The sequence below is a fragment of the Pseudophryne corroboree genome, chromosome 4, assembly GCF_028390025.1.
Source record: "Pseudophryne corroboree isolate aPseCor3 chromosome 4, aPseCor3.hap2, whole genome shotgun sequence".
Taxonomy (NCBI): domain Eukaryota; kingdom Metazoa; phylum Chordata; class Amphibia; order Anura; family Myobatrachidae; genus Pseudophryne; species Pseudophryne corroboree.
The window spans coordinates 342091757-342110749 of NC_086447.1; the positions used below are offsets into that span (position 1 = coordinate 342091757).

General features: G+C 44.6%; 1 protein-coding gene across 3 annotated transcripts in view; it reads right to left on the minus strand.

Annotated features, from left to right (window-relative positions):
* Window positions 1-18993, minus strand: part of CCDC50 (coiled-coil domain containing 50) — a 171333-nt gene that overhangs the window by 109975 nt on the left and 42365 nt on the right. For all 3 annotated transcript variants that reach the window (XM_063916451.1, XM_063916450.1, XM_063916452.1), the window contains exon 2: window positions 6784-6846. In XM_063916451.1, the coding sequence (XP_063772521.1) occupies window positions 6784-6845 (62 nt within the window). In that variant the 5' untranslated portion in view covers window position 6846. The remainder of the gene's footprint in view (window positions 1-6783; window positions 6847-18993) is intronic.

Sequence of the window (18993 nt, forward strand, 5' to 3'; positions counted from 1 at the left end):
CATGTTCTTAAACAAAATAAAGCTGACCAACAGGAACCAGCACAAGTACAAGAACCACCTTGGGTGGCTTCTTTTGCGCAGGTTGTCAAGTATAGTGGATCGCTTGGGTACATCTTCTATACCACCAGCTATGAGGTTTCCTCCACAGCCTCCATGGGGAGATGTGTTTTCACACTCAGTCCAGGATTTGACTCAGACCTCTATGCCCTTTCAACAGATGTTGCAGATAGACAAGCATGTGGAAATTAAAGCACATAGACATGAGATGCCATCCTCACAATCTACACAGATTTGAGTCCCTGAGATGTCCTCAAACAATGAGGCTGACTCTTCTTTACCCGAGTCCCCCTCAGGTGAAGAAGATAGTCCTATCTCAGTGGACGTGCCTGCATTGGTTCATGCTGTAAAGTCCATAATGACAAAAGAAAAACAGGAGCCACCGCCAAAGCCTAAAACTCCAATCTTTAATTGTCAAAAAAATAGTCAAAGCTGAATTCCCACAATCAAATCCACTTACTGAAATGATGCGGGAAGCATAGGGTACTCCAAAGAAGAGGTTTAAATTGCCAAAGAAAATGGCTTCTTTTTACCCGCTTCCACCAGTAGAATGTGTCAGATGGGAAGTACCTCCCACAGTTGATGATCATGTGGCACGTCTAGTGCGCACTTCTACATTGCCTATACCATCAACATCTTCTTTGAAAGACATGACAGACAGAAAAGTTGAAACCTGTCTTAAATCTGTGTTTTCCCTTACAGGGGCAATTACAAAACCTGCTATGGCCTCAGCATGGGTGGCCAGGACTGTTGCAGGCTGGGTGGATGCATTAGAGCAGTGGTTCTCAAACTCGGTCCTCAGGACCCCACACGGTTCACGTTTTCCAAGTCACCCAGCAGCTGCACTGTGTATCACCAACTATCACATTTAAAAAATCTACAGGTGACCTGCAAAGCATGGACCGCGTGGGGTCCTGAGGACCGAGTTTGGGTACCTGTGCATTAGAGCAGTGGTTCTCAAACTTGGTCCTCAGGACCCCACACAGTGCATGTTTTGCAGGTAACCCAGCAGGTGCACAGGTGTATTAATTAATCACTGACACATTTTAAAAGGTCCACAGGTGGAGTTAATTATGTCACTTGTGATTCTGTGAGGATACCTGCAAAACATACACCGTGTGGGGTCCTGAGGACCGAGTTTGAGAACCTGTGAATTAGAGGATAGTCTCTCGGTGGACATCACGAGATAACAGCTATTCCATAATAACAAATATAAGGCAAGCAGCTGCCTATCTGGAAGAAGCGACCTTAGACACAGGCCTACTAGCCTCTCAAGCTTTAGCTTCCTCAGTAGTAGCCCGCCCAGCAGTGTGGCTACGACCCTGGAAGGCGGACTTGGAATCTAAGAAGGCATTGGAATCCCTACCCTTTGCTGGAGATATTCTTTTTGGAAAAGAATCGAGACAAAATAGTGGCTAAACTTAGCAGCCTCTAAATCATTGTTTCTGCCCTCGGCATCAACTGCGAAACCAAAGTCCTCTGCTTTCCGGTCCTTTTGGCCCTAGGGTAAAGCAAAAGGACAGGCTTATTTTAGACAGCTTCAAATCAACTAAAATTGTTTAGACTAAAACCAGACAGGCCTGGGCAGCCAGATGTCCGATTTCCAAATCAGAAGACAAATCTTATGCTTGACGGCGCGGGCCTCCACATGGGGAACCCCAGGGTGGGAGGCAGACTACAGTTTGCACAGGTATGGTGTTAGTCCACCACGGAAACCTGGGTGCAAGAAGTGGTTTCTCACAGTCATGCCTTCACCTACATGAAGCGACCCCCCCAGCAGTTCTTTTGCACCAGCCCTCCTTTAGAGTCAATCAATGCCAAGGCTCTACAAAAAGCAATTCAGACCTTACTTCAATCAAAGTGATAATACTGGTTCCCTCAGCACAACGATGACTGGGTTTCTACTCTACCCTTTTCCTGGTTCAGAAGCCCATCGGCCCATTCTCAATCTCAAAGCCCTGAACAAAAATATTTGGGTACCCCCGGTTTTGTATGGCAACTTTACGGGCTATTACCCTAGCAATGGAACCAGCTAATTTCATGGTGTCTCTGGGCATTCCAGATGCCTACCTGCATGTACCAATAGCACTCTCCCATCAGCACTCTCTCAGCTTTGCGATCCTACAGCAATATTTCTAATATCAGACACTACCCTTCGGACATTCAACTGCTCCTCACCTGGACGACCTGTTCATCCTGGCACAATCCCAGGAACCCCCCCCCCCCCCCCCCTTTGCCATCTACAAGTAACCATAGCCTTCCTGCAGGCTCACGAATGGCTCATAAATTGGGCAAAATCCTCTGTAGTCCCATCCCAACTGATGATGCACTTAGGAGCAATACTGGATTCTAGTTTACAGATACAGAAAATCTTTCTGACACTGGACAAAATATTACAAATGTCCCACCTGGATAAGGGTCTACCCTTCTGGATCTCAAAATGGGTTCTCCTTGCAACGGATGGCAGTCACCAAGGCTGGGGATCTGTAACAGGTCAATACTCTCTTCAGGCATATTGAACCAAGGAACAGTGTGGTCTGTCAATGTATGTCCTGGATCTTTGGGCCATCTACATGGCACTCAATCAGGCGAAGGAAATACTTTATGGCAGACAGATTCAGATCCAATAAGACAACGCCACTGCAATAGCCTACCTCAATCACCAAGGAGGCAACTGCAGCCGGATGGCAATGAATGTAGTAGGCTGCATCCTCAGGTGGGCCGTACGCCATCATCTAGCAATGTCCGCGGTATTCATACCAGGAGTCCTAAAATTGGCAAGCAAACTTCCTCAGTCAGTACAACATTCAAGGCAGGCGAATGAGCCCTGCACCCAAAAGTCTTCCAGATTCTGGTAGACAGATGGGGGTTACCAGAAGGGACCTCATCAGAACAACAAGGTCCCAGTATACAGATCCAGGACAAGAGATTTTTGTGGATGCTCTGTCAGTAAGATGGACATTTCGTCTGCCATATGTCTTTATGCCAATCTCCCTGTTTCCCAGGTTGATTAGCAAATTCAAACAGGAAGGCGGCACCGTGATATCGATAGCTCCGGTTTGTCCCAGACGCAATTGGTACACAGATCTGCAAAGGCTATCAGTGGACAAACCATTGCTACTTCCTCAACGACCAGATCTATTGATTCAAGGTCCCTTTTGCTACTCAATACCTGGATCAACTGTTTTTGAAGGTGTGGTGCTTGAGTCATCCGTCAGCCCGCATCTATTACCAGATCTGGCATGCAGATTTCCAATGGTGTGCTGCCAGAAGTTATGAGCCTTGATTCTTTAGAGTTTCCAGAATCTTGGCATTAAAGCTGGAATTGACCGACGTCTCTGCCTAACTTCCCTTAAGGTACAGGTTTTGGCATTATCCATATGGTTCCAGAGGAAAATTGCAACTTTACAGGATGTTTGCACTGTCTTCCAGGGAATGCTTCGCTTCCAGCCTCCTTTTATACCTCCAACAGCTCCTTGGGACCTATGACTAGTTGTCAAGGCTCTTCAAGCTTCCCCATTTGAACCATTGCACCTGGTTGATCTCAAATGGATGACCGCTAAAACTATTTCCACGGGCAATAGCATTACCTAGGAGAGTATCACATTTAGGGGCACTTTCCTGTTGCCCCACCATTTCAGGTCTTTCACCCAGACAGCGCAGTTCTCAGAACCAGGTGGTCTCTAAATTTCACCTTAATGAAGAAATTGTAGTCCCGGCCTTCCAATTGCCGGACCTCACTGTGGGAGATGCATCATTGTACGTAGTCCGTGCACTAAGGATCTACGTGGCTCGTACCAGTGACATCAGAAGAACAGATGCTCTCTTTTATATTTGTCCTCCATCTTGCCAGTGTTTGTTAATAAGCGAACACTGGCAAGATGGCTTTGGATGACAAACTCAGAAGCCTAGTCTCAACCTGATCTCCCGATCCCGGATAATGATTCTGCCCGCTCAGTCGATCCCTCATGGGAAGCCTGCCGTGGTGCCATAGCTGAATAACTCTGTAAGGCAGCAACGTGGTCATCTATCAATACGTTTCTGATACATTTTGCCTTTGATACCTTTGCCTCTCAGGATGCTGCATTTGGGTGTCGGATTCTCCTGTCAAATCAGGAGCGTCTCCCTCCCTTAAATTCTGCTTTGGGACATCCCCTTGTCAATCCTGTGGATGAACTGTGGACTCTGATGAAGAAAACAAGAGTTATGGTAGACTTACCATGGGTAACTCTGTTTCTTCAAAATCCACAGAATCCATAGGGCACCCACCCTGACGCACCTAATTTGAGAACCTTTCACTATCTCCTTCCTTCTGGTATGGAAACAGTGTGTTTTTTCTCGTATGTACAGGTTTTCCTGCATGCTTAATTCTGTTCCTGCCTTAGGCTTGCTGACAAAACTGACTTCCCATGTCTAGGAGGCTGGGTTATAGGGGAGGTTGGACCGGAACATCCTGGGCGCTCAAAAGCTTAACCGTTTGGTGCCCTATCCTTATACAACCACCTACACCCCCATGTCAATCCCGTGGAGCCTGTGGACTTCGAAGAAACAGAGTCAACCATGGTAAGTCTACCATAAGTCTTGTTATAAGAGCTAACCCTGTTTCGACCTATACTGCCCACACTATTGAATCATCACAACTTTCTCAATTCCTCTTGAAGCTACACATACTCCTCTTGCTTCAGATGTACCCTGCCTCTATTAGAATGTAAGCGCTCTCTCATGAGCCCACACTACACTTTGTTTTTATGGCTGCATTTATTTTGTCTTTGAAAGAGCCCACTTGTAGGTGGGTGAAACGTGTCAGAGGCTACTCACTTTACTGACCGGTGTGTTGACGGCTTTTATCTGGTGTATGTAGTGGATTGTGTGTATTTAAAAATCTACAAGCAACAGCGGCAAGGAAGGAGACGCCTCTAGGCAGCTGAATTGGAGATTAGGCCTGAAGCGTCTTTTTGCAGTGGAGTCATCACTCGTATCAAGTCCAGACAATGGGACGAACTGAAAGTGATTTGCCTGGACGGACTGCAAATAGAGCACAGGTCACATATATATCTATCCTTATCTGCAGTTAGCTCATACAATGAAAACACACCATATGTATGGGAATTGTAATTCCATTAACCTCTTTTGGAATATTTTGAATTATACTACACCGGGTATACAAAAGGATTGGATTATTATTGGTTTATAGCCACAAAACTAAAAAAAAGATATACTTGCTTTTATCTAATTATGTGGTCTAAACCAGTGGTTTCCAAAAATTTTTGAATCACGGCGCCCTAGAATATCAGAATTGTTTTTCACGGCACCCCTAGGCCAAAAATTTCTTATTGAGAAATTTAGAAAGAAATATTACATTAAGTAGTTCGCGTTTATATGTCATACTTAGGGTCAGTTGTGTGGTAAGGGACAAGATTTGCTTCTGTTTGGCCACATATTTTATGACTGGCAGCCACCAGCCCTGGTTTTGCCTATTATATTGACAATGAATAATTTGAATTGGTCCTGGACCACCAACCCAGGGCACCCCTGCAAGTGTCCCGAGGCACCCCAGGGAGCCACGGCACACAGTTTGGGAACCTCTGGTCTAAACATTAAGAATTTTTTATTGTGATTCTGCTATTAGAGTATTACATTTTTATGAACATTTATTCAGAGTCTTGAATTTACTTGGCTATATTGGTGTGATAATTTCAAAGAGCGCTGGTCCACATTTAAAAATCATTTATGTTGTCTATCTTGTATGTCCTGCTTAATAAGTCATGCTCTTCCCTTCAAGGGCTGCAAAGCAATATGCCATGAGGTAATTTGTAGACCAAAATAGACTAAATAAAATACGTAGTAGATTCTTAACACATTGTTTCTTATATTATTAATAGAATTATTCTCCCACAATTATAAATGTTATCCCCAGGAATAATTGCAACTAGAATCTGTGTTTGAAAGACTATAGTGGCCATCCACTACTCAGACTTGTCTGAACTGCAGATCTCATCAGATTTCTCTTGAGCTCTCCCGGGAATCGGATCTGACCCTGGGCTTAATTTTCACTACATTCACTTCAGATGTATCTGATGCGATCTATCATGAGTCAGATCGCATCAGATATATCTGATGCACACATGCTACATGCGATTGATCTGATGCTGCTGCTGCCGCTGTTCCCCCTCTTGGTGGGTGGGAGTGGCTAGGGAGATGCCAGTCAAGTGACGCTTCAGATGAATCTGATCAGATACATCTGAAGAAAAAAAAACAATCCGATGTGCACCTGATTTCTTCAGATTCCGATAAATAGTTGGGGCAGCCTCAGAGATTTGTAGTTCAGACAAATCTGACACGGGAGTGCGCATCGGATCGGAAGAGCCATCCGATGTGACACTTTTCTTCAGATTTGAAGGTCTGATGCGTCGAAATCTGAAGAAAACTGCCCAAATCGGACTAGTGGATGGGGGCCTTTATTATAAGGAAATGTAAAATTCATCACTTAATATTCACATTAGACAACTATACTAAAGAATAGGAATAGAATTATGATGGTTGAATTCTCAACATTGCTCACACAAACTATCAGTCTGTCAGTCTATAGAAAAGTGTAATTCAGCATTTGGGGCATGACATGCCAATTAGATAATCTATAGCATTTATATGTAAGAAAATTTTCAGCCACATAAAAATGTTACCTAGAGTTGCAGAGTACATGGATGTAAAGTATGTAATACTTACTCTCCTGCTCCTGCAAGGTGTGTGCAAGACTGTGATCTTCCAGCACTGCAAAGTCGCGGCATACTGCGAAAACAAATACATAACACATTTAAAGTTTATAATTTATTAGTAGTAAAGGCATAAGCTTATAACATGTCAATTTGGAGCCGATTTGCTAGTACTTTATCTCTGTCCACTTTACCGCTATCCATAGGCTTAGTAAATAGACCCCTAAATGCTATAACATGACTGTATTTGACTACAGGTTATATACACCATTCTCTATGCACTGTCTACCTCCAATGGCAGCAAGTAGCTTGCAGTTACACAATAGCACATACAGCAGGTATAGGATTCTGCTGTGCGAGTGCCGCAATCAACCACATTTCTGCTTGCAACCTCCTAAGGTGGTGACAATAAATGTGCAAGAAGTCTGGCTTTTGGGTGCCAAAACAGTACTTTATCTTGTTGCACCTACTAGTTTTGGTGGGATAAACTGCTTTGCTCTGCTAAACATGGTGGTTTTGGGTACAACAAGAGCAATCATTAATGGGCGCCCAGAAACAATTGAATTGCTCCATCAGGCATCTATTAATTATCGCACCCAAAAAACAAATTTAATCTCACCCATAGACTGCAAACTTGAAAACCTGTGAAATGCATCTCCTTTTTTAATTTTTTTTAAACCATCTACAAAACCGCACCTCTGGAGATATGAGCAGAAAGAATACTGCTCTCTGGATAGTCAAAGGTTTTGGAATGATAAAATCAAAGTCCAGACCTTAACCGCACTGAGATGCTGTGTTGGGATCTGTACATAGACAAATGCTCTCAAACATCAACGATCTAAAGCACTGAAAGAAGACAAAGATTCACATAATTTGATGTAATGGTACCTCCTACAGAAAATAATCACTGTCAAGTTAATTCTGCTACAGGTGGTTATACAAGCAACCAAATCATGTGGTATACTAATTTCTTCACTGTGACTTAAATCTGAGGTGTGTTAAGTTAGGTACACAGTAGATGATTTTTTAACGATGTGGCCGATTCAGACTGTTCGGGACAATAAAATCGTTCACATCGTCCATTGTGTAATGCTCTGTTTGCGCGCCCCCGCGGTCATCAGCGATGTCTTCTTGCCCGTCCTACATGTGGCTGATATTGTCAACGACAACATACTCCTGGATGTGGCCACAGACAATATATATTTTGCAAAATTGCACAGTGTGTACGCACTATACTGTTTGTCTGCGAGTACAAAGGATTAGTTGACTGCATCGTTTGCTGGTCGTCTGTGTACCCAGCTTTACTTGGCATGAGAGATTACCAAATTATAGCAACAAATAGGGGATTGTTCACTATATCCTGATATGCAAAAATTATTTGGGTGTGACTGCATAATAATGTATTATTTGTGTATTGGATAACTGATATGATTCTTTTAATAAAAGTATAAATCAAAATGAGGTTTCTCCATTTATTTTACCAATGAAACTGTATAGAAATGTGCTAAGAAAAGGGACAAGTGCAGCACAGCAGTTCAAAAATAAAAGTTGAATGCCTGCTGCTTATAAATAGTTTGACGTAGTTCTTAAAACACACAAAGGGGTTGATTCAATTCAGCAACAGTTGAACAGCGCCGGGAATTAGCTCCCGGCGCTATTCAATACAGCGACTAGTTACCCTCAATTGTTGAGAATTCTTCTCTCAGCCCCGGGGGGTGAGAGAAGAAAACCGACAAAAGAGCTGCTGCGCAGCCGGCGCGAGGCTGACTGTCGGGAATCAGCATCGCCGCGCGTAGTTAAGTCGGAGAATGCTCGTTCTCCCGACAAAACGACCTGTTAAGTCCGCGAGAACGGGCATTCTCCAACTTAACTTTAGCTGAATTTAATAGCGTCGGGAGCTAATTCCAGGCGCTATTCAACTGTTGGTGAATTGAATTGACCCCAAAATTTGATATTTTAGCTATGTTGGGGTCTATTTACTAAGCCTTGAAGAGAGAAAGTTGACAGAGATAAAGTACTAGTCAATAAGCTCCTGGTTTTTTTTTTACAGGCTGTGAGGGACCTGTACTAAGCAGTGATAAAAGTGGAGAAGTGAGGCAGTGGATAAGTTGCCCATGGCAACCAATCATCACTGATGTAACATTTATCATTTGCATATTATAAAAGTATACAGATCAGCTGACATTGACGTAACATTTATAATTTGCATATCATAAAAAGTATACAGAGCAGCTAATTGGTTGCCATGGGCAACTTCTCCACTTTTATCGCTGCTCAGTACTTGTCCGCCTGTGTTAGAAAAATGACAATTAGGAACTGGTACTTTATCTCTCTCCAAGGCTTACTACATAACCCAATTGTGCAAAAGCTCTTAACTAAAATCAGCAAGTATAGTACATTTTTATACTTTTTAATTTCAGAAGAATTTTAACTTTCCCTAAACGGCGCACATACTTTACAATCTATTACTAGGTACGTTACTTGTTACTTATTTTGGACATTTTCTAGCTTCCCATTAATATGCTGTGCCTCCTGGTTTACAGAGAGGGCCCCTGTGAATCAAACAGTGGCAGATTCTATTTATAGACTCAATTCTTTACATTCTGCTGTTGATTAGTAAGTGGGAGCTACAGAAACGCCTCATGTTGCTAAGGCCGTATGTCTTCCTCCCTGACATATTTGATTAGGGAGATTTATGACTCAGGAACCAAGCTCCAAGTTAAATGATTAGCAGTCACCTTTTGAAGGCGATGAAATCCAAGTGGAAGGGAACATGCAGGGGGATACACGGTGCTCATCAGGGTTATCACTCAACCATGATTAAGGTTATAAATCAATGCATCTATACAAGCACATACTATTTTCATGATGTGTCCCATACATCAGCATTTACCACATGCCAATGACTGTGCTGTCAATGTTTCCATAGGTGTAAACATAGATGGATTATCATGCCTCCCCCCAACTTGGAGAGTTGGAGAGTTGGGAAAGGGAGCATGTGTATATGAAATTTATGTGTGTATGACTTGTGTGTGTATATGACATTTATGTGTGGGTATGCATGTGTCGTGTGTGTATATGACATATGTGTGTGTGTATATGACAGGTGTGTGACACATGGGAGCAGCCTGGTAGCCCTGGCTTGTAGAATGCCAGGGCAGTCAGGCTTATGTCTGAAAGGGAATACCCGGAAATTTCCCAGATCTCAGGTGTGATGTGAAAGGAGGTCTCGAGCACAAACCCGGGAGGTGAAAAACCCGGTTCTGAACAGGGAAATTCCCATGGTGTATGTCTGAAAGTGGTATTACCCAGCCTCTCTCCAAATCACATATTCATTGCTGCGCACACCAGGCACTCATACACTACTCTGCTATATAAGGATGTAGTTACTATAATATACCTATCACTTTTCTGACCAGAGGGTGAATGCTCTTCTACAAGACAGGGCCATTAAATTGCGACTTTATAGACTAAAATAAGATTTTACTCACCGGTAAATCTATTTCTCGTAGCCTGTAGTGGATGCTGGGACTCCGTAAGGACCATGGGGATTAGCGGCTCCGCAGGAGACTGGGCACAACTAAAGAAAGCTTTAGGACTACCTGGTGTGCACTGGCTCCTCCCACTAAGACCCTCCTCCAGACCTCAGTTAGGATACTGTGCCCGGAAGAGCTGACACAATAAGGAAGGATTTTGAATCCCGGGTAAGACTCATACCAGCCACACCGTATAACTCGTGATACTATACCCAGTTAACAGTATGAAATATAACTGAGCCTCTCAACAGATGGCTCAACAATAACCCTTTAGTTAGGCAATAACTATTTACAAGTATTGCAGACAATCCGCACTTGGGATGGGCGCCCAGCATCCACTACGGACTACGAGAAATAGATTTACCGGTGAGTAAAATCTTATTTTCTCTGACGTCCTAAGTGGATGCTGGGACTCCGTAAGGACCATGGGGATTATACCAAAGCTCCCAAACGGGCGGGAGAGTGCGGATGACTCTGCAGCACCGAATGAGCAAACTCTAGGTCCTCCTCAGCCAGGGTATCAAACTTGTAGACTCTTACAAAAATGTTTTAACCCGACCAAGTAACAGCTCGGCAAAGTTGTAAAGCCGAGACACCTCGGGCAGCCGCCCAAGAAGAGCCCACTTTCCTCGTGGAATGGGCTTTTACAGATTTAGGGTGCGGCAGTCCAGCCGCAGAATGTGCAAGTTGAATCATGCTACAGATCCAGCGAGCAATCGTCTGCTTAGAAGCAGGAGCACCCAGCTTGTTGGGTGCATACAGGAGAAATAGCGAGTCAGTTTTCCTGACTCCAGCTGTCCTGGAAACATACTTTTCAGGGCCCTGACTACGTCCAGTAACTTGGAATCCTCCATGTCCCAAGTAGCCGCAGGCACCACAATAGGTTGGTTCACATGAAAAACTGATACCACCTTAGGAAGGAATTGGGAACGAGTCCTCAATTCCACCTTATCCATATAAATACAGATAAGGGCTTTTGTATGACAAAGCTGCCAATTCTGATACACGCCTGGCCGACGCCAAGGCCCACAGAATGACCACTTTCCACGTGAGGTATTATAGCTCCACGGATTTAAGTGGCTCAACCCAATGCGACTTCAGGAAATCCAACACCACGTTGAGATCCCACGGTGCCACTGGAGACACAAACGGGGGCTGACTATGCAGCACTCCCTTAACAAAAGTCTGAACTTCAGGCAGTGAAGCCAGTTCAATTTTGGAAGAAAATCGATAGAGCCGAAATCTGGACCTTAATGGAACCCAATTTTAGGCCCATAGTCACCTCTGACTGTAGGAAGTGCAGAAATCGACCTAGCTGAAATTTCTCCTTTGGGGCCTTCCTGGCCTCACCGTACGCAACATATTTCCGCCATATGCGGTGATAATGGTTTGCGTTCACTTCTTTCCTAGCTTTAAATAGCGTAGGGATAACTTCCTCCGGAATTCCCTTTTCCTTCAGGATCCGGCGTTCAACCGCCATGCCGTCAAACGCAGCCGCGGTACGTCTTGGAACAGACAGGCTCCCTGCTGCAGCAGGTCCTGTCTGAGCGGCAGAGGCCATGGGTCCTCTGAGATCATTTCTTGGAGTTCTGGTTACCAAGCTCTTCTTGGCCAACCCGGAACAATGAGTATAGTTCTTACTCCTCTCCTTCTTATTATTCTCATTACCCTGGGTAAGAGAGGCAGAGAAGGGAACACATACACCTACTGGTACACCCACGGTGTTACCAGAGTGTCCACAGCTATCGCCTGAGGGTCCTTGACCTGGCGCAATATCTTTGTAACTTTTAGTTGAGGCGGGACGCCATCATGTCCACCTGTGGCCTTTCCCAACGGTGTACAATCATTTGGAAGACTTCTGGATGAAGTCCCCACTCTCCCGGGTGGAGGTCGTGTCTTCTGAGAAAGTCTGCTTCTCAGTTGTCCACTCCGGGAATGAACACTGCTGACAGTGCTAACACCTGATTTTCCGCCCATTGGAGAATCCTTGTGGCTTCTGCCATCGCCATCCTGCTTCTTGTGCCGCCCTGTCGGTTTACATGAGCGACCGCCGTGATGTTGTCTGACTGGATCAGCACCGGCCGGTGTTGAAGCAGGGGTCTAGCCTGACTTAGGGCATTGTAAATGGCCCTTAGTACCAGAATATTTATGTGTAGGGAAGTCACCTGACTTTTCCATAGCCGTGGAAGTTTCTTCCCTGTGTGACTGCCCCCCAGCCTCGAAGGCTGGCATCCGTGGTCACCAGGACCCAGTCCTGTATGCCGAATCTGCGGCCCCCTAGAAGATGAGCACTCTGCAGCCACCACAACAGCGACACCCTGGCCCTTGGAGACAGGGTTATCCGCCGATGCATCTGAAGATGCGACCCGGACCACTTGTCCAACAGATCCCACTGGAAAATCCTTGCATGGGACCTGGCGAATGGAATTTCTTCGTAAGAAGCTACCATCTTTCCCAGGGCTCACGTGCATTGATGCACCGACACCTGTATACGTATTAGGAGGTCTCTGTCTAGAGACGACAACTCCTTGGACTTCTCCTCCGGGAGAAACCCTTTTTATCCTGTTCCGTGTCCAGAACCATACCCAGGAACAATAGACGCGTCGTAGGAACCAGCTGCGACTTTGGAATATTCAGAATCCAGCCGTGCTGTTGTAGCACTTCCCGAGATAGTGCTACTACGACGAACAACTGCTCCCTGGACCTCGCCTTTATAAGGAGATCGTCCAAGTACGGGATAATTATTTCGGCCATTACCTTGGCAAATACCTCGGTGCCGGGGACAGACCAACGGCAACGTTTGGAATTGGTAATGACAATCCTGTACCACAATTTTGAGGTACTCCTGGTGAAGAGGGTAAATAGGGACATGCAGGTAAGCATCCTTGATGTCCAGTGATACCACGAAATTCTCCAGGCTTGCAATAACCGTCCTGAGCGATTCCATTTTGAACTTGAACCTTCGTATATAAGTGTTCAAGGCATTCAATATTAGAATGGGTCTCACCGAACCGTCTGGTTTCGGTACCACAACATTTTGGAATAGTAACCCCGGCCTTGTTGAAGGAGGGGTACCTTGATTTCACCTGCTGGAAGTACAGCTTGTGAATTGCCGCCAGTACTACCTTTCTCCGAGGGCAGCAGGCAAGGCTGATGTGAGGTAACGGCGAGGGGGAGTCGCCTCGAACTCCAGCCTGTATCCCTGTGATACTATTTGCAGAACCTAGGGATCCACCTGTGGGCAATCCTACTGGTCCCTGAAGTTCCCGAGACGCGCCCCTACCGCACCTGTCTCCACCTGTGGAGCCCCAGCGTCATGCGGTGGACTCAGAGGAAGCGGGGGAAGATTTTTGATCCTGGGAACTGGCTGCTGGTGCAGCTTTTTCCTTCTTCCCTTGTCTCTGTGCAGAAAGGAAGCGCCTTTGACCCGCTTGCTTTTCTGAAGCCGAAAGGACTGTACCTGAAAATACGGTGCTTTCTTAGGCTGTGAGGAAACCTGAGGTAAAAATTTTTCTTCCCAGCTGTTGCTGTGGATACGAGGTCCCAGAGACCATACTCAAACAATTCCTCACCCTTATAAGGCAGAATCTCCATGTGCCTTTTACGGGCAGCATCACCTGTCCACTGCCGGGTTTCTAATACCCTCCTGGCAGAATGGACATTGCATGAATTCTGGATGCCAGCCGGCAAATATCCCTCTGTGCATCCTTTATATATAAGACGACGTCTTTAATATGCTCTATGTTAGCAAAATATTATCCCTGTCTTAGAGTATTAATATTATCTGACAGGGTATCAGACCACGCTGCAGCAGCACTATTTATGCTGAGGCAATTGCAGGTCTCAGTATATAACCTGAGTGTGTATATACAGACTTCAGGATAGCCTCCTGCTTTTTATCAGCAGGCTCCTTCAAGGTGGCCGTATCCTAAGACGGCAGTGCCACCTTTTTTGACAAACGTGTGAGCGCCTTATCCACCCTAAGGGATATCTCCCAACGTGACCTATCCTCTGGCAGGAAAGGGTACGCCATCAGTAACTTTTTAGAAATTACCAGTTTCTTATCGGGGGAACCCACGCTTCTTTACACACTTCATTCATTCATCTGATGGGGGAACAAAACACTGGCTGCTTTTTCTCCCCAAAAATAAAACCCCTTTTATGTGGTACTTGGGTTCATGTCAGAAATGCGTAACACATTTTTCATTGCCGAGATCACGTAACGGATGTTCCTAGTGGATTGTGTATATGTCTCACCCTCGTCGACACTGGAGTCAGACTCCGTGTCGACATCTGTGTCTGCCATCTGAGGTAACAGGCGTTTTTTGAGCCCCTGATGGCCTTTGAGACGCCTGGGCAGGCGCGGGCTGAGAAGCCGGCTGTCCCACAGCTGCTACGTCATCCAGCCTTTTATGTAAGGAGTTGACATTGTCGGTTAATACCTTCCACCTATCCATCCACTCTGGTGTCGGCCCCACAGGGGGCGACATCCCATTTATCGGCCTCTGCTCCGCCTCCACGTAACCTTCCTCATCCAACATGTCGACACAGCCGTACCGACACACCGCACACACACAGGGAATGCTCTGACTGAGGACAGGACCCCACAAAGTCCTTTGGGGAGACAGAGAGTATGCCAGCACACACCAGAGCTCTATATAATGCAGGGATTAACACTATAACTGAGTGATTTTTCCCCCAATAGCTGCTTGTATACATATATTGCGCCTAAATTTAGTGCCCCCCCTCTCTTTTTAACCCTTTGAGCCTGAAAACTACAGGGGAGAGCCTGGGGAGCTGTCTTCCAGCTGCACTGTGAAGAAAAAATGGCGCCAGTGTGCTGAGGGAGAAGCCCCGCCCCTTTTTCGGCTGACTTTTCTCCCGCTTTTTTATGGATTCTGGCAGTGGTAATTTATCACATATATAGCCCTGGGACTATATATTGTGATGATTTGCCAGCCAAGGTGTCTTATATTGCCCTCAGGGCGCGCCCCCCCAGCGCCCTGCACCCATCAGTGACCGGAGTGTGAAGTGTACATGAGGAGCAATGGCGCACAGCTGCAGTGCTGTGCGCTACCTTGGTGAAGACCGAAGTCTTCTGCCGCCGATTTTCCGGACTCTTCATGCTTCTGGCTCTGTAAGGGGGACGGCGGAGCGGCTCCGGGAACGAACACCAAGGTCGGGTCCTGCGGTCGATCCCTCTGGAGCTAATGGTGTCCAGTAGCCTAAGAAGCCCAAACTACCACCTGTTAGGTAGGTTCGCTTCTCCTCCCCTTAGTCCCTCGCTGCAGTGAGTCTGTTGCCAGCAGATCTCACTGTAAAATAAAAAAACTAAATATACTTTCTTTCTAGGAGCTCAGGAGAGCCCCTAGTGTGCATCCAGCTCAGCCGGGCACAAGAATCTAACTGAGGTCTGGAGGAGGGTCTTAGTGGGAGGAGCCAGTGCACACCAGTTAGTCCTAAAGCTTTCTTTAGTTGTGCCCAGTCTCCTGCGGAGCCGCTAATCCCCATGGTCCTTACGGAGTCCCAGCATCCACTTAGGACGTCAGAGAAATAAGGACTTTCTGGAAGTTATAACAAAATAAGTACAGTATATAGGCTTCCATGTACATGGAATGGTACCTGTGCAGAAGGCAGAAATACCACCACTGCAGGGAATGTGGCTGCCACTGGACCCAGAGAGAGGGTGGAGGACGGTGATACTGGTATACCCTACAGTACACACAGGAGTCTCTGCTTAGGATGTTCCTACACAGTGAGGTCCTTGTGACAGCACGCATTGCAGTTGCTACCTCAAATTTTGGGGCCCACCATTCCCGAATTCCGTCCCTGAGGATCACGTATAAGCTTTGTAGTTCTAGAGTACACAACGCAAACAGCACTGCAACTGGCCAGTATAAAATGATGGATTCAAAATGTAGAAACACAGACAGTTTTCAATTCATTTAGCAACATAATATTGTAATGGTCAAAGAAATATAATTTAAGGGCTATGATTAACCTTTTTGTTCATGTTGACTCACAATGAGCCGATGCAGTAAGTCAACTACCAAAATAAAATGATGTTGAGTTGTACATACTAAAAGACAAAATATATCTTGAACTTTAAAATCTGCATAGAAGCAATAAAAAACAATTCTAAGTTGAGAGATTCTCTCCACATAATGTAACTGCACAAACTAATAAACATTTTGAGTGTTAAAAGCTTTTCATGTAAATTGTGCATTTTATTTTAAAGAAATGATAACACATCATATAATCCCTATTTCTCACATTTTCCATATACATAACAAGTCTCCATGTTTGATTACCCACACAGAGCGAACATTATTTGTTTTTGCTTTGTGCGATCAGTCATATGGAACAGCTGAAGCCCATCTGTACAGCAGAGGACAGGCTAAGAGTCTGAATTTATGTCAAGTATGCAGGACAACTCCACTGACTATAGGGCCCTACACACTGGCAGATAACACTGCAAGATCTGAACGTAATGAACGAGAACTCGTTCATGTCATGCAGTGTGTAGGCACCAACGATTAACGATGCGCGGCCCGGAGCTTGTTAATAGTTGGTGCCCCGTCGCTTATGCATGCAGGCCAATATGGACGAGATTGTCCATATTAGCATGCAGTGCTATGGAGCCGGGTGATTGGGGGAGTGAAGACACTTCACTCTCCCGTCACCTCCTCTCCCGCCACCGTGGTCGCCCGTATCCGCTGTCGGGCAGCTCGGCAGCGGATCTGCCAGTGTGTAGGGCCATCCCATTTGTTTCTAATTGCAAACTCTACTTTGTGTACTGTATCAACATCCTCTGTCATTATATTTAGCCTAATTTAACACTTTTATAACTAAAGGGACTTCAGAGGTTCTTGGCAAGAAAGAATGAAACATCTTTGCTAGTGCTATAGCATTTGTTAGTTATTTATTTTATAGCCTAGTCTGGCTATGTGGCAGAAGATTATTTCAGGACAAACAAAAACAATATTTTTTTCATTAGTAACATGTTAGGATTAATTTATTATTTTAGGAATTATGCTGTAAAAATGAGCAGAACAGAGAAAAAGAAATATCTATGAACAAATACACACCTATATTTTGCTTTTAGTGTCTGTAATTAAAGGGATTTTTAACTTTTGAAATAGAACAAAAAAACAAATACCACCAGAAAACGTCCCTGTACTTAACACCGGCTTGACCGCTGTGCTCCCATAGCTCTAGGGTACGGATCCATCAATGCTGCTTGGACAAAGCACTATTGAAAGAGCTACGTTTGTTTCCTTATACAGCGCCAACTGATGTTTTTTTTTTCCAGCTTCAGGTAAGGTGATCGCATATAAGGGCAGGTTGGGCTAACTAATGGGATGTTCAATTAAGTTGTGCCAGTCTCTCCTTCAGAGTAGCTCCAATGGCTTAGCGTTTTCATTGAAAAAGCATTACTAATATCATACCCATGTGCAACAGCTGCACTGGAACTCTGGAAAAGCACCTGTGGGTAACATGGACCTCGGGGGAAATGAATATGCATTTTGCAATATATTTAGCACTTCCTCTTGTTGTTACTACAGTAGGCGGTAAGAGAGGACTAACACATGCTATGCAATAGTTAACCATCTAAAGACTGGAGGAAGTTAACAGATCTGAACCAAGGTGTAGTTTATATTACATTGCACTGGATTAATAGATGGTTCAAGAGTTCTTATGAAGTATTCTTTCGGCATTTCTCAACAGGAGGACAAACCAACACACTCATTGTGTTGTGGCTCTGATCTAATAATAATAGCCCATTTCTCCAGAAGGACTCAACACAATTTATATTTTGGGTGCACTGCAAGGAATACAGGATTAATAATTCTAATTAATAATACAAGAAATAGGAGGTATGGAGCTGCCATATCCTAGGAGACCCTGAATTTGTCAGCGGAAGAGGGTGTATGCAGTGTACACATAGCTTCTTATTATCATCATCATTATTATTATTATTATTATTATTATTATTATTACTACTACAGAATGTCCAACCAATTGTTTAATGCCATGGTTACTACTGGTGGTATGATGTATTAAGTGGGAGATGCTGCAAACATCTGACAAGTTAATTGGATGTTGCCATAATCATAAAAAGGTCTAGAAACTTTTTTTGTTGTTGTTTTTTTGTTTATACTGTGCTATTAGTGTGCACCTAATAACTTTTGGTGGGGATGGGAAGGAATAACAATCCAGAAACAGCTTACCATAGGGGTATATCCATGAAGCAGTGAAAAGAGTGGATAAGTGATCCAGTGGAGAAGTTGCCCACAGCAACCAATCAACTTTGAAGTAACATTTATCAAGTGTATTCTATAAAATTATAGGTAGCAGCTGATTGGTTGCCATGGCCAACTTATCCACTAGATCACTTCTCCACTCTTTTCACTGCTTCATGAAGAGACCCCATAATGCCCAAAGCATCAAATGCAAAGGAAATTACTGCATTTCCAAGAACACAGTACCAAAGCTTCCTATTTTTAGTACCTGTGTCATACATAAAAATTCTAAAAAGATGACCTGGTTCAGGTACTTGGTTACACAGTGGAGAAATATTACACAATTATCTCAGAATCACAACTCAAAACATATACCAAAGTAAATTAATTATTTCAACGCTCTTGGGGACTCAGTTGTGGGCAACTTGCCACATTTCAATAAAC